The sequence below is a fragment of the Phocoena sinus genome, chromosome 17 (assembly GCF_008692025.1).
Source record: "Phocoena sinus isolate mPhoSin1 chromosome 17, mPhoSin1.pri, whole genome shotgun sequence".
In the NCBI taxonomy this organism is placed as follows: Eukaryota; Metazoa; Chordata; class Mammalia; order Artiodactyla; family Phocoenidae; genus Phocoena; species Phocoena sinus.
The window spans coordinates 60796972-60824529 of record NC_045779.1 but is presented as its reverse complement, the minus strand read 5'-3'; the positions used below and the strand labels follow the sequence as shown (position 1 = coordinate 60824529).

Sequence of the window (27558 nt, the reverse complement as noted above, 5' to 3'; positions counted from 1 at the left end):
GATACCACTTACAAACATAAACAGGAACTTGTTTCCAGAAAGTGTTTTTTTATTAAACTAAGCATAACAAGTGAGAAGAGAGATCAATTCTGGTCATTAATGACCAGCCAAAAAGACGAATTAGTGTCTTTCTGGACCTAAGGGAGTTTGGGGCAGGGAATCCCTATCACAGGAATCTATATTACAAATTAGGAGTATTACAATATCTGCAACTCTACAGCTCTTCAGGAGCTGCCTGGGGGAAATTGGGGGGATTACCTGCTGTAATGATACAGTTTCGACTGCTGAGCAGGTTTACTGAATGTGTGTACATGTTTGCTTCCCATTCCATGATGGAAGAGTTTAAGGCAGAAAGAAAACAATGTTCTTTATAAAAGTATCTTCCTCAATTATTGAATGTGTATGTGCATGTCATTTTTATGTGAATGTTAAAAAAACAGAACAGCTGGAGTGACTTACTCTCAAAAGGTTGTAGTTCTTAACTGTGGGTGCTGGTCCTTCCCATGCAGTTAAAAACATGAGAAAGGATCTTCAATCTGAATTTTATAATAAGTTTATAAAATTTTGTTCAAGACATTACTTTCTACTACATGGAGAAATGGACTTTTCATCTTGGGATTTGTCCCCTACTAGAATAACCCATTCTCATCTCAAGTCAACTCAAACCAACATCTCCTGGCTTCCTTGCTGCCTCTCCCAATTCCCTTTCTGAAATGTGTGCCACTTTTCCAGTGAGCTGTCTTTTCCATTTATCTGGCTCATGAAAATCCTTCTCCTTAGGGGCCCCCATCCACATTCACATTATGTCTCCTTATGTCAAGGTATCAAATAAAAGAGAGTCAAGATGAGGCTGGATGAAAGGAAATGGTGTGAGTTGGGAGAAAAGGTACGAAATGAAAGATGGCATGAAGAGGGGGTAGGATAGTAAAAGCAATGGTCAGCAAGGCCCTTTCATCATGCTCTCAAGCTCGAATACCAGCAAGTCTTAAAACCAGCTAAGGCAGAGGATTCTAGAACCCAACAATCTTGATGGTTTTCCTTTTCTGCCTGGGCACATTATGAGGTAACATCTCCCAGCCTCCTGTTCCAGCAATTCTGTTAGAGCCATGGGGCTGAGTTCTGGCCTGTGGAAAGGGGCCAATTCCACTTCTGGTTCATAAAAATTTCCTATGGGTAATCCTCCACTTTCTTTTCCCCTTCTCTAACAACTTCAGGGCCCACATGTTGAAGATCAAAGTGTCCCAAGACGGAAAGACCTTGAGTCCCTAAGTGACTGTATGGATTAGAGACTAGCTCCACCCCACAGCCCCACTCCTCTACCTGTTCTGTCGACAGCACTGGCTGTGACCAAACAATAGACTTTATTTCATTTCATTTCATTTATTTTTTTTAATTGCTTGAAACCACTGAGATTTTAGGGTCTTTGTTATAACAGTTATCCTATACTAATATAAAGGCTAGTGGTTTTTTTCTCTACTACTCCTATTCATTCACTTTAGTTATTCATTCAAAAATATTACTAAGTCAGAAAGCTTCAGTGATAGGCCCTGATACAGATTAAATTACACACACACATACATACATCCTTCTTTGGATCTGCTAGCTAAACAACAAAAATTAATACTGACATAGGTTGAAAGAAATTATTTTACATGGAGTTTAAATACACCATATCCAGGAAGAGGGTGTAAAAAAATCAGAATATGTAAAAGAAAAACAGAACCTTAGAACTCCTCCAGCCCAACTCCCTCATCTGGTCAGTGAGAAAATTTAGGAGGCCTTACCATTAAAAAAATTTTTTTTTAATCTACTATTATTTTCTAGATGAAGTTCACATACCAAAAAAAGGGACTCTGAGCACACAGTCAATAATTTAAGAAGACATTTTTCAAAGGACATCATTTGCTTCCTGCCTTAAAACTCTTCCAGCACTGGAGGGGAAGCAAACACACACTCATGTGTAAGGCCACATATGACACATAGCCAACACCATGGCCCAGCAGTCAAAAGTATAGCATTGCTGCAGGAAGCCCTCCCTGACTCTTTTCCAGGCTGTGTCCAGAGAGAAAAAAAAATCTCAAAAACAAGCAAGGGCAATTTTATTCAGAGTGAGGCAAGCCATGTCATACTCTGAAAAGAAAACTGTATTATTCCAAGGAAGACCTGCAGGAAATAATACATTGACTCCTCTCTCCCAATCATGTTTACAAAGCAATGATCTGAAGGAGTTTACAAAGCAATGATCTGTCAGCGCTCTCCTTCATCGTGGCTCTGGAAGGATGCTCTAGAGAACAGTTTTGAATTCACTTGATTTACAGACACCATGCGTGTATCACCTGGAAGCGAAGAGGATGAAATGTCGTTCTTATATAGGAGCTAAATTTGGCCGAGAGGCTATTGCTTCTGTGTGATCAGATCAAAAGAAGAGACTACATGTTTTATCACTCTGTGTTCTTCCACCGAAAGCACATCCTCAGAAGCTGCGATTTCTCTTTTTCTTTTTTTTTTTTGAGGGCAGAAATCATGTCTTATTCACCGTTCCTTTGCTAATTCCTCCCTAGCACATGGTTGGCACAAAATAGGTACTAATAAAAAGTTAAATTTGAATAAAATTGAGGCACCTGGAAGAAGTGCTCTGGTTATCATGTATAAAATACATTTATCATTTATAAAATAAATAAATATGATTCGCAGGTATAATTAGTCCGGAAAAGCATAGGGTGGGCTGAGGGGGTGGGGGATGCCAATCTTATCCGTCTTTGCTCTTGAACCCTCCACAAGCCTGGAGGAAAGGGATCGGGAGTTATCTAGCTCAGAAGTTGAAATTTCATTTCAGTGACTATCTGAGAGGTGTTTTCCTAGAAGCAGACTGGGTTGTTGTTCCTTTGATTTATAGCGGGAGTGTTCTTGGGAGAAAGCTTTTAGGTATGAAGGAGGCAGGAGAGTGCAGACAGAGAGGTTAGGTTAGAATTGGATTTAGCTAAGACTGGCTTCAGTCTGACCCCATGGGGAGCTCTGGAGTGTGAGTTACACCTCAGAGTTGACCTACCACAAGGTTTTATATACCCACATCAGTTAGTCATTGACTGGGGCCAAGGTGGCAGTTCCATGGGTAGCTCTCTGTAGAAGAGGTAACTGAGTTGTTAGCAGTCAAACCCACAGCAGCTGGGGGATGGAGTACACCTGCCAGGTAAAGGGGCTCTGACCGGGGCACCAGTAGCATCCATTCCAGTGCATTTTACTCTAGCTCTTTCGTTCATGGAATGTCATGAACGACTGCACATTTTTACATATAACAGTTGAAGAATAAAGGCGTTCTTAAGGGTACTGTGAGTTTCCTGTTTCTCTCATTCCAAATTAAAATTTACTTGCTATACCTGGTTATAATTAAAAGGATGTTAGGCTCAATATTATTTTAGAAACATTATCAAAGCCCTTTTTCCCCCAAATCTCTTCCTAACCCTAAAAAAGTTCACAGTTTCATCACATAGTTTTATTTTATAACTTTTGAATCACGCTTTAAATTTATCTTTGAAAGATTTGTTTTACTTGTAAGCCTCACATCTGTCACATTACTGAAACATATTTGCAGAACTACTATGTGCTGGGCATTTTGCTAGGTTTGGGGTAGACAATGATGAACAAGACAGTTTCTTTTCAAGGAGGTGACGGTTTTGAGAAAAGTCAACAATTGAAAGTAAATGACAATGAGCTATGATGATGGACTAGAAGATTCCATGGGAACATGCAGGAAGGGCACCTAATCCAGGTGTGGGGTTTCACAGGAGAGGTGGATTTTAAGTCAAGGGATCCAGGATGGTTGGGACACTGTATCACTCTCCCTGCTCAGGTACCACTGCAGCATCCACATTACAGCCCATCCTCACATGCCAGTCAGCTCTTTATATCAAAGCAATAAACTTGATGAAAAGAAAAACCACGTAAAATGTGTGCATTTTACGTGGCAAAATAATCGGCAAATTCTAGCTTTGTGATTCAGCTTCACTTTAATCAAAGCCAGCTGAATGGTTTTCAGCCCTAAACAGCTAGAAATGGGTTTGCACTTCCCCAAACATTTCTAGATCTATAAATTATCCATTTCATATCAGGAAGCCAATCTCAGTACATGTGTGTTTGAGGATTAAGCACCCTCATAAAAAACAGAAAACTTTAATTAGGCAATGAAGAATGTATATTAGGGGATAGAAGATTAAACAATAAGCATAATGTGGGAATTCACTTAAACCGATACGTTTATTTTTTAAAGCGCATAAAATCAGCCACTTACAAACAGGGGTGTTTTATAACGTGAGTAGCTCCAATCATTTTTCCTTCTTGAGATTCCCACCTCAAAATATTAATATGCACCAACAACCCACATTAAAAATAATTTTTGCTATAAAAACTTGAAAGGCTTTTTATAATTTTTTTTGAAAACATGTGGCTCTGAGCAACTTATTAAGTTATGGTGGGCTATGATTTATCAGCAAAAGGAAATCTATCCAAAATGTGTCTTCAAAAATCACTGATGTTTGAATAAATACTAAATTTAACCATGGTTGAAGTTAGCAAAGTGTAATGTTTTACAGACATTTAACTAATTTATTAATTTTCCTTTTTTTGGTTTTCTTTTCCATACACTAGAGCAAACACATATGCTTTTTTTCAGGTGGCAAGCACTTTTTGTAGGCTCTTAAAAAGTTTGTAGTTTCAAGGTACTGTGTCTATGGCATCTAAAGGATGAAACAGATGTGCCCACAAAGTGTGTTGTAACTAAAGTTAGAAGCTAGAATATTTATGTTTATGTAGATAACAGAAATAGCACTCAGAGCTAGTGACTCAGTTATGATATTCACCATCCATGCCTTCTTTGAAGCCTGCAAGGGTGGACCACGGACACGAACCGTAATTAGCAGTAAGACAGCCAATTGTTAAGGTCCTTTGACGGACACCACACTCTCAGGTAGAGTGGGATCTGTAAGCAGCTGGCATCTGATGAGTTTGTTGAAACGGAACAAACTCAAGCAATGAAGACTAAAGACACACTTGAAGAAACCCCATCTGCACAATTTCAACCCTGAGAGCAACGGCAAGAGACCAGCGTGGCAGTCAGCCATGGGAGATAAGGCTTTACTTGCAACTAAGGATTAAAACCAACCACCAGATTAAGAGGCCAAGGGGTAAAAAGCCACAGACTCTGTAAACACTGGCCCAGGTTAGAGATCCAAGATCAGTCCTGAGTGTGCTACTACGTTGAGTCACACTGGGGAATTTTCAGTTTCACACACACACACACACACACACACACACACACACACACCACGTATGTGTGTATATATATGTTTATATATACATATATTTTATATATGTACACAATACACTACTTTTTTAATGTACAAATATATATATATTACATATATAAGTTAAATGTATATATAGAAATATAAACGTGTATAGTTTTAGTAACCTGCAATGGTGACTTCAGTGAATTACAACCACAGCAATATTCTACCCAAGAAACTACTTTGATACACAAAGGGCTTAACATAATATACTATCCAGTGATTCTAAAACCTAGCTGATTATTAGAATCATTAAGCTTTTTTTTTTTTTTTTTTTTTTTTTTTTTGCGGTATGCGGGCCTATCACTGCTGTGGCCTCTCCCGTTGCGGAGTACAGGCTCCGGACGCGCAGGCTCAGCGGCCATGGCTCACAAGCCTAGCTGCTCCGCGGCATGTGGGACCTTTCTGGACCGGGGCATGAACCCGTGTCCCCTGCATCGGCAGGCGGACTCTCAACCACTGCGCCACCAGGGAAGCCCTCATTAAGCAGGGAAGCCCCCATTAAGCTTTTTTAAAACTATACATGCCTAAGTCATACCCAAGACCTTTTGTATCTGAATCTCTGAGGCAGAAGCTCAGGAATCTGCATATTTAAAAAAACAAAACAAAACACAAAACAACAATTTGGTCATTTAAGTTGTGGAACTGCTGGTTTACAAATATAAAAATGTCTCGCCTAACCCCAAGGGACAGCGTTAGAACCAGAGTGCAAGACAGATAGCATTTGTACCCTATGCCCCAAGAGAAGCATCTTTAAAGCCAGTAATAACATGACACTAATTTCCTAAGTAACAGTTCTCTCCTCGGATGGGCCACTATCCAAGTAAAAGTGAAAAGTAATCACAGAAACATATTCTTATGTGTGAACAATCAATTTCTACTTCCTCAAGAAAGTAACCCAAACTGGGTTCCTTCTCCACAAAAAAATGCTGGGTGAGATATCTTCAGTGACGGAGTCCTTCTTATTCATATTTTTACTGGAAGAGTTGCCCATATGAACAAAATCCCACTTTACCCTTTAACATAATTTTGTGGAAGGAAAGAGTGCAGTGTTGGGGCCTGGGAGTGGATTATAATCCTGGCTGCAATGCGTGCTTGCTGTGTGGCATTGTTTGAGTTACTTCAACTTTCTGAGCTTCAGATTCTTTGTCTATATAATGCGGTAACAGTGCCTAGCATTCGTGATTATTCTGAGGATTGGAGAACATAACATTTGTAAAGCACTGCACTTAGTCAAGAATCAATGACAGTGGCCGCTGCCTTTTTTATTAAAATAATCTGCCAAATCCCAATTGCATATACTGTCATCACTGTGGTTGACTGGGAGAATGTTTTCCTGGGATTTTATAAAAACCCATTTAGATCCATGAAAAGGAAAATCGTATCGTTCTCTCCACTAGCTTTGTGATGAGTTTTACATTTCCTCTTCTGGAGGAAGGAAGATACTCAAGGGGATAATTATCATGAATCTTAGTATTTAATAAAACAGTCCTTAGATGAATCTCTCATCATAGCTTGACATTTATGATAGGAATTAAATCCAGATCGTTGACTCAAGTTCAATTTTTCAAGTATATTTTAAGTCCAACTTGCTTTGATGAAGTGGGACATTCATCACAAGTATGGCCTTTGTTTACATCAAACCCACATAAAACGGAAGCATGTTCCAAACGTCCTTTCAATGTGGACTCCAAGAAAATTAAACAACAAGCCACTTGCTTTTTCTTTAGACTTTTTTCACAGTTCATTAAAATCTTCTAAGGTGCCTTAATAATGTTAAGGACAGGTATTATAAAATATTGCACTGTCCTGACTCATTAGGTCTACACTGAAAATAGTGAATACCTGTATCAGCTAAAGTTGAAATTTTATATAGAAATTCTTTATATGAATTAATTCCCACAATAGCTCTATGGAGTCGAATATTATTTTTTCCACTTCACAGATGAGGAAAGTGAGGCTTGGGCTTTTTAAGTAACTGGTTCAGTGTCATATGGCTAGGGTTCAAACTGAGGTCTGGCTAACTATCTAAGTCTCTGATATTTACCACTGGACCATCCTGCTTCTCGTAACCACACAAGTTCAGCAGAATTCATATGTAGAACTTTTTAAACAGTATTTCACCTTTTATAGATGAAAAAGGAAGGCTGTGGTTATGGCATGAAGACAGGAGAGGCAGGGAGCAGTAACTTGGGGGGAAGGAAGCATTCCAATTTCAGTTTACTTGGAATTTTAAAACTAACACCCTTGGTACAAAGGAGGAATTACTACCTTCCAGATGCCATACCATATATATCTCCTGGTCATTTTTATTTCTTGTCTCTCTGACTTTTTATAAAACCATAGTAAGAATTGGAAAATAAAAATAATTTTAAAAGTTTCTATTTGCAATGCTTGACAGAAAGCTGGTGGTCTTGGATATGAGTGAGCCTCAGAACTAGAAAAGAGGTGGTTTTTCCCTTCCTTTTCAGTTCTTTCTTTCACTGCTTATACTTATCATCCATGTCTTGCCCGTTTTTCCTGGTTTCTCTAAGGACCACCTGGGTGTCTAGGGTGGGGGATGAGAGATCCACCCTACATCAGAGGAACCCAAAGATCACAGGGTGGACCCTGGGGTCAGAGACACCAAGAAAAGAAGAGGAAGGAGGCAAAAAGGGAGATGGCAAGATTGACAGTGGAAAAGAAAGATGAGACAAGGATGCTGTTGGCTGCAATGACTCAGAATGAAAACTGATGCCTGAATACATCTGGCTGTTAACTCTGCACTTGCACTGTTGCTTTATATGGTGTGGTGCTGCATTGTGCTCCACTGGCTTCCCAGCAAGAGGCTGAGACTGGTTCAGTGAAGAAGTCCAACTTTTGCTGGACTTGCTTATAGCCTGAGGCCCAGGATTGCCTCTACAAGTCAAAGATTCCCCTTGGGAAAAGCCAGAATAAGCTAGAAACATTAGAAAACATGTTTCCTGTTTAAAGAGGAGATGCTTAATCTTTTTTTTAGTCTCTGCTAAACTCTCCTTCCTTGTAGACTAAATGAATAAGTGACATTGGCACTGGCTCTGGGTAAGGGATGCTAACCTTTCCCTAAGCTAATAGTCAAGGTGATGGTTCTAGCTTTGGGCTATGAATTCTCAACAGTCTATAAGAAAAGACAATGATTAAAAAGAAAGAATGACCAGTAAGGAATAGCCCCTCACTCCTACAGCACACCTCACTCACCTACTCTCTGCAACTCTCCAAGGAGCTAGAAGCACTGATTGGACAACACCATGCATATTTATCCCAGCTTCCTCCTTCTTTGCCTTGAGTGGTCTTTACTCACTCAAGATCAGAGGAAATGAGGCACAGTAATGGGAAGTAATTTCAGGGCTTCGAGTAAAGAAAAGACAAAATAACCTTGTCTTCCTGATTCCCCAGTTTTCTGGAATTAGTTTCTCAGGCATTTCAGCAGTAAGTTTCATCATCCAGTGTGTTTGCTCTCAGTCTGTTCTATGCCATGGTTGTTACTGTCATTATTATTACTTATAATTTATTATGATTATTACTACTACTATTATTATTTCCTTTCTGAATGCAACTTTGCCTTTTAGGATAGCCTAAGGCAGAGCAGGAATAATCTTAAGTGTCTGTCCTTAGCTCTCTTTCAGCAACACCCTCTCCCACAGCCTAACCAGAAAGAAGGAGCTCCATGTCTGAGATCTGTTCCTACCACTATGAAAGTTGGTCCTGGACCTCCAACTGTACAATCCTGCTAAATAACTATCTAATTGTTTTAGACCCTTTACTTTCATTAAGACCCCAGATACTTGACTAAACAGATCAGAGCCTCCTAAATAACTCTGTTTTCACCCATCTTTCCTCCCAGCTTGACTGTTGCCGATGAAGACCCATTGGTTTTCCTGGCCCCAGGGAAGAGTCATGGTCTTGATTCCACTTCCTCCTTCTATTTCTTCCTGGTAGATGATGTACAAATTGCCTCCTTTAGTTATTGAAAGTCTCTCCTGTTCTGGATATTTTCCTTCTGGAGGTAGTAATGAACAACTCTCTCTAGGCTGAGCATAGAACATGGCACATAGTACGTACTCAATTAAGATATGTGCTCAACTAATATCTTATTAAATAAGATGTTAAGATATTGAAAAAATATTGGGTTGGCCAAAAAGTTCATTCCCGAGCAAAATTTTGGCCAACCCAATATATAAGTGGTCCCTTCCTCAAGCAGGGCAGTCCCTTCCTCATGCTACACAATTCTAGGAGGCACCACTATATTTTATTCTGTGTTTTTGGCACCCCCTCAAATTGTACTCTGGAATAGTATTGCCCTCAATATCTTTTCTAAAGCAATTGTCACAGGATTTGCACAATCTTTTTTTTAACATGGCCCTATAAAGAAAGAGTATCCTCTGGAAACCAGTTTTAAAAAGCAATTCCATTCCCATCCAAGAATTTTTCAAAATAGGAATTAGAGACACTTGAAAGTTTTACCTCCAGATTGAGCGAGAGAGGGAAATAAAATCCATGTACATATATATTAACGCTTTATTATACTCTAAGACTTTTTATCCTATAGAATAAAACATGTTTGGAAGAATGGCAAAATATTTATAAAAAGTCTGCATTGGTGTATTGGTTTTAAGAAAATTCCAAACCCAAACGATCTAGACACTAATCCAATATGCTTGATTTGGGAGTTCCTTGCCAAGACTAGCCTCTACGCATGGATAAATCAAGTAAATTCACTGAACCAAATCTTTAGAATTGCTGTTTTCAGAGCTTCAGGAATCATGAAGGAATCTAGGTGTGTAACCACACAGGATTTTAGCCTAAGCCCTTTGCCAAAACATATAAATACTTTTAGACACTCCTTCCACATGTACAAGAGACCTACATAAATCTAACTTTTAGAGAATGCCTCTTTTAGATACCTTCACCTGGACATGCTTTACAAACTAATTCCATTTGACAGATAGAGACTAAACTGAGATTTTAAGCAAATGAAAGTTGGATGTGAAACCAAAAAAAAAAAAAACAACCCAACATGGAAGGAATTTAAATTCACACACCTACACTCCTATAGAAAAAATGATTTCCTTATTCTTGAGCAGTATAGCTAAAGGCAGCCTTGTTTGAGTAGAGAAGTGTGTCTTCCAGCCAATCGTTTGCTAACCTAGTGGGTTAGCTGTCCCCAGAAATACCAGGGAATGTCACCAAATGTGTTGTCCTTTACTGGGTTGGATCTAAGTGGTGGACACTATATATAATTCAGTCTTGAGAGAAACTGTGCAGCTGCCCACATGTCTACATCAGTGTCCTTTTAAGGAAGACCAGCCTCTCTCCCTTGCTGAACATGTAATGACTTCCTATGGCCTTCCTGTTAAAGCTCAAAATCCTTGGTCTGAAAAAAAGATAGCTGTTGTGAGTTTGTTTTTACCACTTCAGTTTCATCTCTTGACAATCTCTCCACACCTGTGTGCACACACGTGTACACTCGTGCACGTATACACACACACACACACACACACACACACACACACACACTGCAGTCTAATCTCCAGCCATACGGAACTAGGTTCAGAAATGGAAATGCCCCACCTACTCTTCAACTCCACTCCTTTATATGCCATATATGCTGTCCTCTCTACTTGCAATAGCTTTCCTTTCCTCATGTATCTGGCTAATTTCTGTCTCTCAGTTGAAATCCAGTCTGTATGGTGCCCCCTCTGGGAAGCTTTCCCTCACCCTCCAAGTCTGGCTTAGTTATCTATTCTTTGTGCTCCCACAGGGCTCTGTCAATACTCCCATTATAGCATATGTTTCTTATTTGGTTCTATTTCCCCCCAAAAGCTATAAACTCTTTGAGGACAAGAACCTCAACCCTGGCTCAGTGAAGACATGTTGACTAAACAAACTCTAGTTGTTAACTCGTCCCTCAGCCATCCTTATACTTTCTTTTATTGCTGTCCACTTGAACAGGAATTGATAATGGATGCATATTAAATAAATGGAGAATATTACAGAGAGTCATAATTACTAAATTCCAATTCATATGATTCTTGATTTCCTTTCGGTTTGCTCCTTGAGAATTTGAAACAACTGGAAAATCTGTTAGACCAACGCACGCTATTCAGGGTAAACTATATTCAGGTTACGGGAACATTCAGAAAGAGGTGTGGTTAATTTGGGAAGGTTTGATGAAAGTTTCTAGATTTTGAGGAAAGTTATAGACATGGAAGAATACCAGTTAAGGGAAACAGATGCAGGATTGGTAGAATGCAGATAGATGGGAGGAAAAAAAAAAAAAAAAAAAAAAAAAACACCTGGTGTGCCTTCCTTGCACAGAACTTGCCAACAGCAAGAGTGACTTGGTGAGAAATCTACTGTGCTAACGAGCAACCTTGGGCAAGTCCTTACCCTTTGGCCTGGTGAGCCATCACGTCCTGGTGAACCAACACCTCCTGGGATGCCCTAGATACAGCAAGGACAGGAAAATGGCAGAGTTATCAAGTTATCGAAACCAACTACCCTCTCACCCGGCTTCCCTGAAATAAATCAAGGCCTCCAAACAAACCTGATAGCATAAAGGTGAGGCCTTCCTGACTGAGCATTCAGAACCCAGAAGTTATTCACAAGAAGGAAAAGAAGTGTCCCCCACCAGGGCTCACCCAGGAGAGCATCAGTAGGACCTAAGAGGGGGCTGAAGTAAACGAATACACGCTAATGGTCCTTAGTGTAGAAACCACTCATTGCCAAGATCACAACTGACTTCAGAAGCTACAGTCTTCTTTCTTCTTGGCAAAGCTCTAGAGCTGAGAGCAACGGAATAAAAAAATAAAAGTAATACCTGTGGGCCAGGAAGTCCAGTCGCTCCTTTCTCTCCTTTTTCGCCTGGCATTCCCTGAACAACCAAAAGGACATGGGGTTAAGTTCACATAGGTAAATACGTAAACTCTCAGTCTTTTCTTTTTCTCCACTGACTCTTTTAACATTTCCAACATTAAATTGCTTTCATACTAACATCCAAATACAGCGTATTTCACTTTTCACATAAGCTACACCACCTAGGTAAGCATGCCTACAGACCAGAACGTTTATATAGCAGAATAGTTTAAACACAGTGTATACAGTCTGATATGGCTAAGCTCATACTGTAAATATGTGAGGGGAGTTGAATATTTCAGTATTATTTATAGTTTAGATTTTACAGCTTGTATCTCTATATATTTTTGTTTTGTTTTGGCTAGAAATTTATAAGAATGGAAAAGCAAACACAGTACCTGACAAGTAGCAGGACCTCAACAAATAGTTAGTAGTAGTGATAGTGGTAGTAATTATACAAACTGGCATGTTAATGCTTTCTAAGATGTGAAAATAACTCTGGAAAAGACTTCTTAGCTAGGGAGACACAATCACATGCACAGAAAGATTGCTAAACATGTGCTTAATGGCATCATGCTTCAAATACTAATGACAGAGGTTGGTTTTTATTCCTTAAATCTAGATCCGTCTAGTGAGATCACTGAAAATCAGTGAGTGGGATTGAATTTGTTTTCATTGGTACAAACAACTTATACAAAGAAATGTGGCTGTAGAGAGTATACTGTCTATAATCTGAAACTCAGAGCGCCACACTTTGAGGCCTGTTGAGATAAAGATCATAATTAAATGGCTTTCATGGAGCTATTTCCACAAGTACTACAAATGCAAAATGAATAACTTAAATTTGTATAACATTTGTCACTTTCTAGATTTTATCATACCCCCTAAGGACTTAGTCAAACAAGAAAAAGGGCCATACATGTCAAGCCCTGCTTTCTTTTCTATAGACAAATTATCTGTGGATATACCTACTCCCTAGGCACATATCTGTTTGTAAAAGACCCCCTTCATTGAACAAAAAATTGGCTAATGAATGAAGTCTCAATTATTACTTTCATTTCTCCGTTCTTACTTTTAGGGGTTGGAAGAGGCTGAGGATCATTATCAAGGCACAGAAGACAAAAGTTCATTCTATATAACTCATGGAGAAGTAATAACAATAAAACCCATCTGAATGTTTACACACAACTCACAGGCATTCCTTGAATGGACAGACCACTTGGTCCTTGGGGTCCAGGAGGACCCTGAGGTCCCGGAGGGCCTGTTTCACCCCGAGGGCCATCTGGTCCCTGGAAGGCAAGAAGTCATCCCAAAGGTAAGTTAAACCCTCTGGTACCCAGAAATATCTGCTACCCAGATATTTCTACTTACGGCATTTATAATTTATTTCATTAACTGATTTTTCCTAAGACATAAAACACTCATAGGATAACAAGACACCAAGCCTCAGATGATCCACCTCCCAGGCAAAGTGTCATCAGTAAACCAAAAGAGTAAACACACAGTAGTTGCTGCAACTTCATTTATTTATTTTTGCTTACATAAATAGGAACATTGTGCCAATTATGTGAGTAACTAGACGCCCACACTCCACAACAAACCCAAAAGATATAAGTGATACAAGACTACCCTCTTGGTTTGTGAAGGTTCACACCATCCAGCCGAACTATAGTCTCTCCCCCTTCACTACTGTGAACTATCTATCTCTGGGGCACTCGTCTGCATTTACTGAAGACATTGCCTCCCTTGTAGTGTATGAGATGGAGCCAAGACATCAAGTATCCGCCTGAGAAAATGTGTCACAATCTCAAAAAATAAAACAAAACAAAAAAAGAAGATATCTTATGGTCTGAGTTTTGAGCTGCATAGTACCTGATTAATTATCTTCAGCCTTCTTTCACTGACTTCTCCCCTGTACGCCTGCCCCCACCCTCCGCATTCGCTCTTACCTTGCTCTACTTGTTTCCAATTTTCTAGTAAAACAACATTGCCATGTTCTCTTCTCCGTGAATAAATACTATGCAATCACACATGACTGCAGGTTTTAAGAGTATGATGTGATCCAGTATAACTTTAAAGAAATGAATCTGGGGGCAGATGTGAAGAACCAATCAAAAAATCAAGCCACTGGAGCCAGAAGAACAATTAGAAGATTTGCCAAAAGCCAGGTACAGGATGATGGGGCCTGAACTCAATTAGTGGCTGGGCTTCTGCCATCCCTTAGGGCATCTTCGTGCAAAGTAGAGAAATGTGTGCCTTGACATGGATTGGCACCAACTTGGTCCTCTTAGTTGGTGCCTTTGTACAGTGTACAACCTGAACCACCACATTTGGTGGCCTTGGGCAGTGAGAATGGAAAATAGAGCTGTGTGTTTGATTATACAGTACATGGTGGGAGGGGAGAAGGAGGAGGCTAAAACCTAAGAAATTACCTGGAGGACTGCTGCCTAGTTGTGATTCAGTGCTCCCTCGATACATCTTTTTTGCAGATAGAGGAAAAGAAGACTATATATGAGCAAGAACTGCCTAAGCAACTAAACCACTTGGAACACTGACACTCTATTTCTGACCCAGAAACCTTTCTTTTCACTTAAGTTACTAAATTTTTTTTTGAGGAGAAAACACAAGCTTCTAAGAATAAGGGAAAAGGCTTCAACACAACTTTCATAAAAACATAAGGAGCTTTAAACTGTGAAGGGTGAATATTACTTAACTCCAAAATTATATTATGGCTAGCGATGTGAAGAGGGAGAAAGAACGTTACCTTTGGGCCCAGGTCACCTTGTTGGCCCTTTGGTCCTCGGAGTCCTGGACCACCCTGGCAAACAGATGTTAAGTATTAGCACAAAGACAAATCTGAAAGCAATATATTTCATTCATTTTACTTAATAACATGGATTATGTAATTCTCATTTTGTATAAAAATGGTGTGTGTGCATCACGATCCTGAACGGGAAATCTATCCCCCGGATTCACCTTTTCCTGCTGATGATCGCACAATCTGAGCAAACGTTCTATGCAAAATCCCTTTAAATTAAAAAAACAAAAAGCTACAGGATCTTTTAATTGAGTGTGTAAGAGTACAGCTATTGATGACGCAAATAATAAAAATATACTGTTAATCTAAAATTAGGCGTGTCCTATACCAAGACTTTGAGATTAAATTATTTAATTAAATTGTAAAAAGCATATAAAACAGTAACAATTTAATTTTCTTTATTTATACCGTAAAAAGCTAATTACATTAGTGTTTCTGAAACTTCAGGTATTTGCATTTTCCCCTCAAAATTTTTGTCATATTAATGCACTGCCTGTACTGTTATTTAATAGCATTTTCTTTATATACATACATACATATGTACACACATAATAAATATGTATATATGTGTATATGCATTCTTTGTAAACACATGCTTTGTATATGTGTACATACATGTATGCAAATATACTCTGAATATTTTTTAATTGACTCGTATTTCACTTAAATCTATTTTGAAAGCAAATATTATATACTATAGTAGATGGAAAAACATATATATACTTAAGCATATGTCTTAGTAAGTATATAAGTATTCTTATATACTTACTAAGAATATAAGATAAACCTAAAAATATGCTATAAATAATGTTGGTAAATTTAGCTAGATTTTGTTCCTAGTGAAGTCTGTGAGCAATTGGTTTGCTCTTTGCTAAAAAGGGGCATGGGTAAGTATTAGAAGGGTCATATGGGCACCAGTCTGAGAATATTGCTTTCACTTGAGCAGAAGGATGAAAAGATCATTGAAAATGGAATAGCTTTCTCACTATGTGAGTCCAGTTGATTTCCTGCTATGTCCATGACTACTGAAAATCATTTTGTGTACCATCAGGAAAACACTTGCATCACTTGGGAAAAGACTGGATCAGGTGATAGTTAAGGCTTCTTCCAGTTTAGCAATTACATTCACTCCCCTGCCCCCATCAATATTAGTTGGTTGCTTACCTTCCAGGCTTTTAAAAAACAATTAAAAAATTGTGTTTTATGTATGTGTATCTATAGAAAATATTACCTATTATTAGTGTTTTTGTGGTATTCTTTGATATATATAGATTGCATATGTGACATAACACTTTACATATATATTTTTTTTTTTTTTTTTTTTTTTTTTTTTTGCGGTACGAGGGCCTCTCACTGTTGTGGCCTCTCCCGTTGCGGAGCACAGGCTCCGGACGCGCAGCCCCAGCGGCCATGGCTCACGGGCCCAGCCGCTCCGCGGCATGTGAGATCTTCCCGGACTGGGGCACGAACCTGTGTCCCCTGCATCGGCAGGCGGACTCTCAACCACTGCGCCACCAGGGAAGCTCTACATATATTTTTGAGTTAATATGTTTTTCCATAACATGACCAACTTATTCTAAATGAGTTGCATAGTTATCTGTACAATGGATAGTTTGTTTAACCATTCTTTCGTTATTGGAAATGGAGGAGTTTTGCCCACAATTTGTTGCTGTCTAAACGATACTACAATTAACATCCTTATACATGCCCGGAGTACAAACTTTAAGATTTAAGTACAAATGTTAATATTTAACATATCACCAAGTAGAATTTTCAATGAAATTTAATGGATAGGCAGATATATTGCCAAATTGTGCTCCAAAAAAACTGTGCCAATTTATTCACCTGCTAAGAGTCTGAGGGTCTCTGCTTCTCTAAACCTTATTAGCACTTGATATTGTTAAACTTTGCATTTTTATGAACCTGACTCGTAAAAACAATACCTTACTCCTATTTTAATTTTTATTTCCCTTAAAACTACTGTGATTGAGCATCTTTTCATAACATTTGTCCATTTACATTTTATTTCAATACAACTAACAATTTATATACTTCACCCAGTTTTCTATTGGGTTACAAGTCTTCTTCTCTTTAACGTACAGAATTCTTCATATATTTGGATGCTACATCTTTAACTGTTATAGGTGATGCAAACGTTTTTCCCAACTGTGGCAGACACGGTTGGTTGACTATCAAAGAGTCTTTTCTGACTCCTTTCATTTTTCCAGCTATAAAGACAGATTTGCTTGCTCAGCCTCCTTTGAAACCAGGAATGGTCATGTTAACTGGTTTGCGCCAATTTGATCAAGAAGCCACAAGCCTAAGGAAAGCATATTTGGAAACTGGAACAAGCTTGGGTCTTGATAAAGTTGCTGAGCAGCCATATTTGCTTAGGATCATCTACCTTTAGGTCTTTTGTTGAGCAAACGATAAATGTCCAAATGCCCCAATGATTTACACCACTGTGTTAGTCAAATTTTCTGTTTCTTGCAACAAGCCCAATGCATCCCAATTAACATACCCATTCTGGCACACCTCTTTAATTTTGTTTGCTCATCTTAAATGATTGTTTTTTTTGGTTTGTTTGTTTGTTTGTTTGTTTTGCGGTATGCGGGCCTCTCCCTGTTGTGTGGCCATGGCTCATGGGCCCAGCCGCTCTGCGTGCATGTGGGATCCTCCTGGACCGGGGCACGAACCCACGTGCCCTGCATCGGCAGGCAGACTCTCAACCACTGCGCCACCAGGGAAGCCCCAAATGATTGGTTTTTAACTGAAGGTTTTGTCCAAATGTGGCAATTTGGCTCACAGATATCCATACACGATGTACCATGTCTATAAATCCAGGAACCTTTTTATACTTCTTATTTTCCACCTTACCCCTAAACCTTATCATGGAGTAGATGACAAGAATTCAACAAATGTTTGTGGATATAAACTTCTATCCTTTTAATAAGAAAGGGTTAGTCTAGGCAAAAGAAATATGGTTCTTTCACCCATGGCTTCCTATTCTAGAGTTTTATTGGCACGTAATAGCACTGTGTAAATTCTTGAGTGAGAAAATAATCACGACTATGTTAAATCATCAGATGGGGTTTATTGCATATTGTTTAGGATACTATTTCTTCAATGGTTTATTATACTTTAAATATTTGAAAATGTCAGTAGCTTTTCTGTTTCACCTCTCTTTCTCTCCAAGTCAGAACTCAACCCTTCTCTTTTACTTCTCTGCTGCTTTTTTTCTCATTATGAAGTTTGACTCTTAGGTCATATGTAAATATTTTGTAACTTGTTCCAGCAGCACTGCAGATGAAAAAACTTGATAACCCTCCAGCTAAAAAAGCTTATTAATGCTACTTAAAATAAAATAAACATTATTCTAATTAAGAGAACTGAAACCTTAAATACTAGGAATGAAGAAGAAACAAAACACCAGAGCAGCAGGCACGTACACTGAGGCTGCCTTGGGGGAGGAAGGGGAAGATGCTTGTGGGTTTGCTGGAAAATGTGTATTTTATAGCCCACACAAGGCAATGAAATGTGAACTGGGACCTATGAGAAGTGGAGGAAGCATAGAATATGAAACATCCTTTAAAGCTGAGGAACTTGAAAGGCTGCCCTCTGAATGAGCTAGAACAACAACAAAAAGTCTCAGTAGCAGGTGGAGGATCAAGATGTTTTTTCCACTTTAGCTATGGGAGGGGTAGTAAATGTCTCCACTAAGAAATATTACCCAGGGGCTTCCCTGGTGGCGTAGTGGTTGAGAGTCCCCCCGCCGATGCAGAGGACGCGGGTTCGTGCCCTAGTCCGGGAAGATCCCACATGCCACGGAGCGGCTGGGCCCGTGAGCCATGGCTGCTGAGCCTGCGCTCCGCAACGGGAGAGGTCACAACAGTGAGAGGCCCGCGCACCGCAAAAAAAAAAAAAAAAATATTACCCAGAAACTGATGCTCATACAATCGAGGGACGAGAATTTACACTGCCTTTGAGAGTCAAATAAAACCCCAAAGTCAAACTTTTAAGGTGGTTTTCAGCTGGTCGTACACCTAGGAGCTCACCAGAAGCAGACACATATATTCTTTCGAAAAATACAGATCAATCTCGGGCTCAAAAGATTCCCAGAGATAAAATTTCGAGTAATGCAAACACAAATATACACCCCCCAAAAAATCACAAGGTACATGTGGAAACAAGATAGCACAAGTAAAATCAGCAACAAAACAAATGCAGCATCAGAGCCACATACATTACAGGTATTGAAATTATCAGATAAATAATGTAAACCATATTGAATATATTTAAAGAAAAAATTGTTTTGGAAGTGTTACAAAAATAGAAGAGACTATACAAATGACCAAAAGGTTTGAAAAGGGTTATATACATATTGTTTGTAAGAGTTATACACACACACACACACACACACACACACACATATATGCACACAATTAGAAAGCAAAAATTGAGATGACAGATATAGGAATATAAACCTAAATAGGTTAATTATTACAAACAATAGAATGGACTAAACTCTAAAAATGCTGTAAAACCAGATTAAAAACAAAATCCTGGCATATGCTATTTAAAGGGACGCATCTTAAATATAAAGACATAGAAAGCTTGAAATTAAAAGGATGAAGCAAACATATACCAGGAAAATAATCCAAAAGAGAAATGTTGACACAGCAAATCACTAGAAAGATAATTGTTGTAAATTTTTTTGTACCTTATAACACAATATCAGGATATAATACAGGTTTACAAACAACTTGACAAAGGTGGGGAAGATTTTAAACAACTCCCTTAGTAATTGAAAGATAAAGAATTAAGGCAGGTAAAGAAGATTCTAAGAATACAATTTGATTCGCCGAATAGTTATATTTAGAATCCTGAACTCCATAATTAGAGAACAAACATTCTGCTAAAGCATACGTGCAACATCTGTAAAACCTGACAAAAGGACACAGAGCGAATGTTATAGAATCAACAAATGTCAAAGAACGGGTCTACAGACTCTCTTCCATGAAAAAGTACAATAAATGAATACATCAATAATAAAAGGTAAAAATTGCACACATGATTGGAAATTTTAAAAGACGCTTCTAAGAAATCATGGCTGAAAGAAGGGATAAAGAAAAATATAAAAGACAATAGCTCACGGAAATATTAAATTTGACTACATTAGAATAAAAATTTCTAGACAATATACCTTGCCACAAACAACAAGCAAGTCACAGACCAGGAAAAGATATTTGCAAACCATATCATTAATAAAGGATTAGTGTCCAAAATACATAAAACCACTGACAAATCAATGAGAAAAAACTGCACAACAAAAACCCAGCAAACTGTATAAATGGGTATTTACACAGGAAGAAATCCAAATGGTTCAGAGACAAATGAAAAACTGCCCCATCTCACTAGCAGGGAGAGAAAGTCCTATTTTAAAGAACAAGGACAGAGTTTTATAGTCATTGTAAGTGAAAGCTCTCACATCTGGCAACATCAGACAGTGCTGGTGAGGGGTAGGGCAACTAGACCTCTCATACAGAGTGTGTGGGAGAGGATATTGGGACCACTACCTTGAAGAGCAATTTGGGGTTTTTTCATGAAGTTGAACATGCACCTTCTTTTTTCTCCAACAAACCTAATTCTAAGTGTTATTGCAAGAGCACTTACTCAAGCCTGCAAAGAGACATACAAAGGACATTCACTGTAATGATACTGTAGTAGGAAAATACTCCACAGTAATGGGTCAATAAACTCTTGTTTATATAGTGGAATTCCTTACAGAAGGTACAACGAATGAACTAAACAATGTGATTAACCTTGATAACGTTCAAAGACATACTTTGGGATGAAAAAAAGCAAGCCACACACAGTCGAAAATAAATCTTTGTTTTCAATTCCCAGATTAAACTAAAGACAACTCCTTACGTCTGATCAATGAGTTATAATGCACAAAATATGTTTATACATATTAGTCTGTGTATTCCTCACAATACCAGTTCAAGAGGTGGGTGCTGTTTATACATGAGGAAATGGAGGTTCACAGTGGCTCCATGACTTACCTAGTCTTATTTAAATTTAATGCTTTTACCATTAACTCCACATTTGCTTCTTTGGGATAAAGAGTCTTTTGTTAAAAAAAAAAGTATCAATATTCGGGTCTACATCCGGAGCTTGAAAGAGTGTTCTATGTGCCAAAGATAAAGGAGAGACTGATGGGATATATTCCAGGTACATTCAGCAGGTTCTCTTTCTTTTTGTTCAGTTCGGTAAGTGTGCTACACAAATGAAGACAAACTATGCTGGTGGGGCCGACCTGGAGCAAATGTCCATGCTGCACGCCAGCTGTCAGCGAGGGGTATCTACACATGCGTGCTGACTGCACCGGTTGCCAACAGCAAGCCACGTGTAAGCACAGGTCCGCCTCAGAACATTCCTCCTGCAAGGTCTGGATTTCATGTGCTCCTGCATCTTCTCCCTGTTTTCTTTGTCCTTCTGCCTTGATATATTTGCCACTTCCTAACCAAAGACCAGCTATATCATACTTATCTTAAAGAAACGCTGATAACCCCAGGTTAGCAGGTTAGACATAAGTATTTAGACTTATTACGAAAGATCTATCACGGTCAATTCAAAGACGCAGAGAGTGCAATTATATACATTTTATATTTTTAAAAAATATTTTCTTGCCTATTGGGTGTAAGATAGACTCAAGGATATATTGTACAACGCAGGGAATATAGTCAGTATTTTATAATAACTGTAAATGGAAAGTAACCTTTAAAATTGTATAAAAAATTTTTTAAAGACCTATTTGTAGAGATATATAGACAGTTAACCAACCTAGGCTAAGAATTTTTAAATGTCTTCTTTGAGTGAAATATGATATAAATTAGCATGATTTTGCAAATTAACATCAACACCAACAATAAAAACCCTTCATTTTGTAGTATTTGACCAAACGAGAAAAGGTTATGTTTACTTTTTACATGTACGTTTACATGTATGAATCTATATATATATATATGTTTATAAGAAAAAAATGTGTTCTTTCTCCCTCTCTTTCCCTCTCTCGCTCCTTTCCTCTCTTCCTCTCCCCTTTCCTTCCTTTTTCCTTCCTCTCCCCTTTCCCCGCCCCCTTCTTTTCTGTATGAAGTTCCAGTCAGTAATGGAGAACTTCATGCTCACATAGGATACTTTTCCTAGTGATTTTGAAAAACCTCCCTTCACTATCAATGTTGATATAGAATGGGCAGAGGGGATGTATGCAAATCTTACAGCAACAAGCAGGGGGCCAATGTTGGCAACATTCACACTGAAAATAAGCCACAGGACTTCAAAGGGAAGATTCTGAATAGATAGCACTGTGAGACATAGTGTGGCGCAGCAGTTAAGAGCATCATCTATAGGAGTCACGGAGACCTGGATTTGAAGAGCAGCTCCTCCAAGCTGTGTTCTTTAGGCAAGTTACTTGACCTCTCTGTGCTTCAGTTTGCTTGTAGGATTAAGTGAGTATTTAGCACAGTGATGGGCACAGACATGCAACAAGTGATAGTTATAAATATTAAAGAACAATTTAAGTTCAAACTAGGCAATACTTACCGGTGGGCCTGCTGGTCCCAGAGCCCCTTTATTGATTTCAGAACAGGAGCAGGAATGTGGAAGCTCTGGGCAGGTCTCTTCATCCCTCTGAGGAGAAAAAGAAATAGCGTAACTATTAACAAGATGGTCTATACAAATGGCTTTATGGACTCAAAGAAAACACTTTAAGACACTTCAAAAAAATTAGTAAGTGAGCATTAGTCTAGAAAGGCAGAGAATATTCTCTTCTGACCACAAAATCTTTTCTTGAAAGAAACAATGAATGGCTCTCTGGATCATCACTATTATCAAAGGATGTTGATAAAACGAGCTTGGGAATCCAGGTGAAGAAAGAAAGGCAGAAGCGGGTGCAAAAAAAAAAATTCTGGTTACTATTTAATTCAGTTGGAGGAGTAGTACTCTATGCACTAAAGGTCCTGAACACTTCCTTTGTGTTACAACATTTTTTTCCATTTCAAAGGATAAAAGAAAACTTGTTGGAATGGTCCATCAAAACAACTGCATCTACACTAAAACAAAGACACAAAAGAAAACAAAAACAGTGCTTAAACACATCATCCCTGTAACAATTTTAACTACTGCTCACCTTCTGTAACTGAAAGTAAGAAAACATCACAGCATCAATCTAAAGCTTTGGGATAGGAGGTCATTTCCTCTTGGAGAATTTTGCTGCCAGGTAACACTACAAGATAGATGATGAATACCAGGCTGAATGTATCTGAATGAGTTACTGGAGTGTAAACCAAGACAGAGCACTTGCTAAGGGCTATTGAATGATTTGTGAATGTCACATTTGGAGTAGCAGCTAAAAAGAAGTCTTCCCTGGGATAAGAAACTACAGAACTTTGAAGGGTTCATCTGTCCCTTTGGATAGAGAGAAAGTGAGCTTCATTTTCTAAGACCTTGGGGAAATGTAACGTTAGAGCTGAATAGAGCACAGATGATAATTAAATTATCAAGATGAAAATAATCTCAGTCTCTGAAATACTCACAACAGAAACCCAAAAATTTTGAGCAAAGAGCCTTTATATGCTTCTCGCTAAATGTTGGACGATAGTTAAAAGTTTCAGCTCATTACAGGACAAAAACCCTGCTAACATATCTGGCCTGATATCTTGGGCAGCTTGAGTGAAATACAAACTTAAGTATCCTGAAAGATCCCCCCACATTAGGCTGACAGCAGACCTCCTATGACCACAGACTCGGGAATGGTTTCGCCATGGTTGTTGACTGTGTCTCCATCCATGTATTTCTACCACGGGATTTACACATCTTCAGTGATAGAAATTCAAAGGAAAGTTTTGAGAAGGGCTGGGCCCTTCCTAGGAGATGTGGTGATCACATCTTCCATAAGATTCTGAGTGTTTCCCTTCACAGTTTCCAATCCACCTGCCCGTAAGCATAACATCACAGTGTCTCTGATGTAATTCCTCACCACAGTTTAATGGAAACTTATTTTGATGAAAAAAAAAGTTATTTCCTTCTTAAACATAGTCACCATGAATTTACTGCCTGCAACAGATGATGTGATCTGGTGTAAGGTCTTAAAAAAAGCAAATCTTTTAGACTTGATAAAGTCTTCCCCATGCCCATTCTCCCAGTTGAATTCTTAAAGATATGATGCCTGTCCAACCATAACGGGGTCAACATTTCAGCTCACTGGTCCTAAAGATCCTTAGCTATGAACAATCTGTCTTTATATATACAGGTACCCCCTCCCTGTGAATTACACTTGGTATTAATAATGAGGAAAAGTTTATTTTTCTAGCAGCCTTGCATAGGTTCTATAGATCATGACTATGATTCCCAAACTGTGTGGAAAGATGGCCTGGGGCAGTACAGCAAACTCACAGGGGCACTCTGAGTGTTTAAAAGAATTAAGAGAAACAGCAATATTTGGCACCCATTGGACTTCATATGAATGACTAGCTCAAGGGAGTTCACAGTTTCAACACTAGATTTTTGATGTCATATATTTGCAAATCTGGTTTTTCAGCAGTAGCTATGAAGGAAAGCAAGTACCATGGGGGAAAATCAATGTGGAAAAAGAAGTGAGAATGGTGATGTCTGATCAGATTCCAAGACATGAGAAATAGTGCATTCTCCACAGGCACACACATCCCATTAGTAAGTAGTTGTGGTTATTTAAAACTAAGTTTGGGCTTCCCTGGTGGCGCAGTGGTTGAGAGTCCGCCTGCCGATGCAGGGGACACGGGTTTGTGCCCCGGTCCGGGAAGATCCCACATGCCGCAGAGCGGCTGGGCTCGTGAGCCATGGCCGCTGAGCCTGCGCGTCCGGAGCCTGTGCCCCGCAACGGGAGAGGCCACAGCAGTGAGAGGCCCGTGTTCCGCAAAAAAAAGTTCATCATTTAAAATTTTCGATTTATGTTTATCATTTTTTCATACAGCTACTGAGTTGTTAGGATGTAAAGACTTATGAAGATGTTTGGACCTAAATGACCTTATGTATGGAATTGTTAGGTATTTCTTTGGGCTCAGGGGTGCCATGAAAAACATTATTGTGACACCAAAGGCTTCAGTGAACCTGAAATTTGGGAACATCCGGACTCTGTAGAAGGCACTCTGTGGAGCTGTGTCGCTCCCCCCCGCGTATGTCAGCGTGTCCTGCTGATTTCAGACACACCTCCTTCTTAATCTCTTTCTAATTTTCATCATCATCATCACAATGAATTATCTGTGACATGAGTTTTGTGAAACAGCATTTCATTTTCAGGGAAAATTAAATATAACTTTAGAAAACTTCGGTAAAGAACAGACCAAATAACGAAAGAAGAATTCTTACCAGGCCAGGAAGTTCACAGCATTTGTCTTTACTGGCCCATGATGTGGAACAAATAATATCAAACATCTGTAACTGGAACTTCAATTTAAAAAGAAAATTGTCATTCAACAAAAGATATATAGATACATTGTGTTTATAATTGTAATGATTTCATAGTATGTATTACATAATAGAACACCAATACATTTATAACATAATATTACAGTGAATAAATTAAAAAGTCATTCTAACAATATCAATCTTTGTTCCTCAAACATACAGTGATTTAAGATTTTTGTCAGTAGTTACTCCATCCACCATCCAAACCCCCTTATTTAGCACAATTCCTCCTTCCGTCTCTACCTAAAAAAGCTTAGTGCCTCTGTTGAAATCCTCCCTGTCCTGTCCATCACAGTTACTCCAAGTGCCTCTGTAATCCCACAATGCTCCATACATCTTTTATAGCATATGTCCCACCATACAGTACAATTATTTATATTTTCTTCTCCTCAGACTGGGAGGTCATCAAAGAACACAGAACCACTTATTCATCTTTGCGCCCCCTATCATAACATGTGGCATGTAGAGAATTCCCTGGTGGTCCAGTGGTTAGGACTCCATGCTTCCACTGCAGGGGGCATGGGTTCTATCCCTGGTCGGGGAACTAAGTTTCCACATGTCATGCCGTGCGGCCAAAAAAAACAAAAACAAAAACTTGTGAAAACATGTGGCATGTAGTAGGTATTCATGATGAAGACTTGTTGAATTAATTCTGACTTTCATCATTCATGCATATATTTGGCTACTTTTTTTTAGTGCATAATGCAAGACAGATACCATGTAGACCTCCTTTAGGATATGAAAATGAACAAAACCAGAGTTCTGCTCTCAAAGAATTTATAGGGAGTAAGAGACAGACACATAAATACTGTTTACAATGTGGTGTCATGACAGGCTCTCATACGGTATTGTGAGAATCTGTGCTAAGTGTATTTTTATTGAAGGCATCGATCACACCATAAATATTTAGACAGTCTTGTTCTACTCATTTATGTTGACAAGTTAATGTATATTTTGAAGTATTTAGAAACATCATTATAATATCATTAGGGACTCACACTAGCTTCATGATGCAACCATTTCTAATACTATATTTCTTCCTATATTATTTTCAAATATCGAATGTCATCATGAGTTTGGTATTAATAGATACACACTACTATATATAAAATGAACAACAAGGATCTACTGTATAGCACAGGGAACTGTATTCAGTATCTTATAATAACCTATAATGGAAAAGAATATGAAAAAGAATAGACATTAGCTATCTAGCTATCTATAACTGAATCACTTTGCTGTACACCTAAAACACAACATTGTAAATCAACCATACTTCCATTTAAAAAAACAAAAAAGAAAAATGTGTCATCAATTACAGAGCTAGGAGAAGGATGAAATTCTTTGCATTTTAAATCTGTAACTTTCCTTCAGCAAGTGGTGTTTTCAGCAAAAGCTGGAAACTCTTGGTGCCTTATTTTCTCTCATCCCTGTCAAGGGTCCCCTGGATGAAGATGAGAATACTCAAATAGTTGGTATGACTGAAACAGGTTACTAACAATGCTTCCAGCATCACAAAAGAGCCTGCCCTATCTGACAGTAAAGAAAATGAAGTCAGGTTTTCTCTTGTTATACCCAGGAAGAATTGTGCCTTGCTGCAAACATCCTTCCCTAAGTGAGTTTTGCAAGATTCATAAAATGACACAAATTTTGAAAGCAGATCCATAAATCAAGACATCCTGCTTTCTTTTTTCAATATAAAACCATTGTGTTATTTGAAGAAATATTGCATGATTCACTATTCTTTTTTTTTCTGTGTTAAAAAAAATTTTTCCCCAAAGGGTATGATATTTAAGTCTGCTCAGGGAAACCATACAACAAAATTATGACCATTAAAAAATTAGGTTTTTAAAATTAAAGCATTTTTAAAGAAGACGGCTGCTGATTTTCATAAACAACAATGGCAACAAAGATATTTCAAGGAGCATAGAGATTAGGAGGCTATGGAGCTAGGCTGCCTGGGTGTAATCCACTCACAAGCTAAGTCACTTGAAACAAATTATTTAATGTGTTGGAGTC

The 27558-nt window shown here is 38.5% G+C and overlaps 1 protein-coding gene across 1 annotated transcript in view; it reads right to left on the bottom strand.

Moving 5' to 3' along the window:
* The window catches only part of COL14A1 (collagen type XIV alpha 1 chain), a 245422-nt gene that overhangs the window by 52684 nt on the left and 165180 nt on the right, over window positions 1-27558 (bottom strand). Inside the window, exons 34-39 of the mRNA XM_032610321.1 lie at window positions 25441-25518; window positions 22639-22725; window positions 14980-15033; window positions 13409-13504; window positions 12181-12234; window positions 11751-11804 (exon numbers count right to left, since the gene is read on the bottom strand). Of these exons, the coding sequence (XP_032466212.1) occupies window positions 11751-11804; window positions 12181-12234; window positions 13409-13504; window positions 14980-15033; window positions 22639-22725; window positions 25441-25518 (423 nt within the window). The remainder of the gene's footprint in view (window positions 1-11750; window positions 11805-12180; window positions 12235-13408; window positions 13505-14979; window positions 15034-22638; window positions 22726-25440; window positions 25519-27558) is intronic.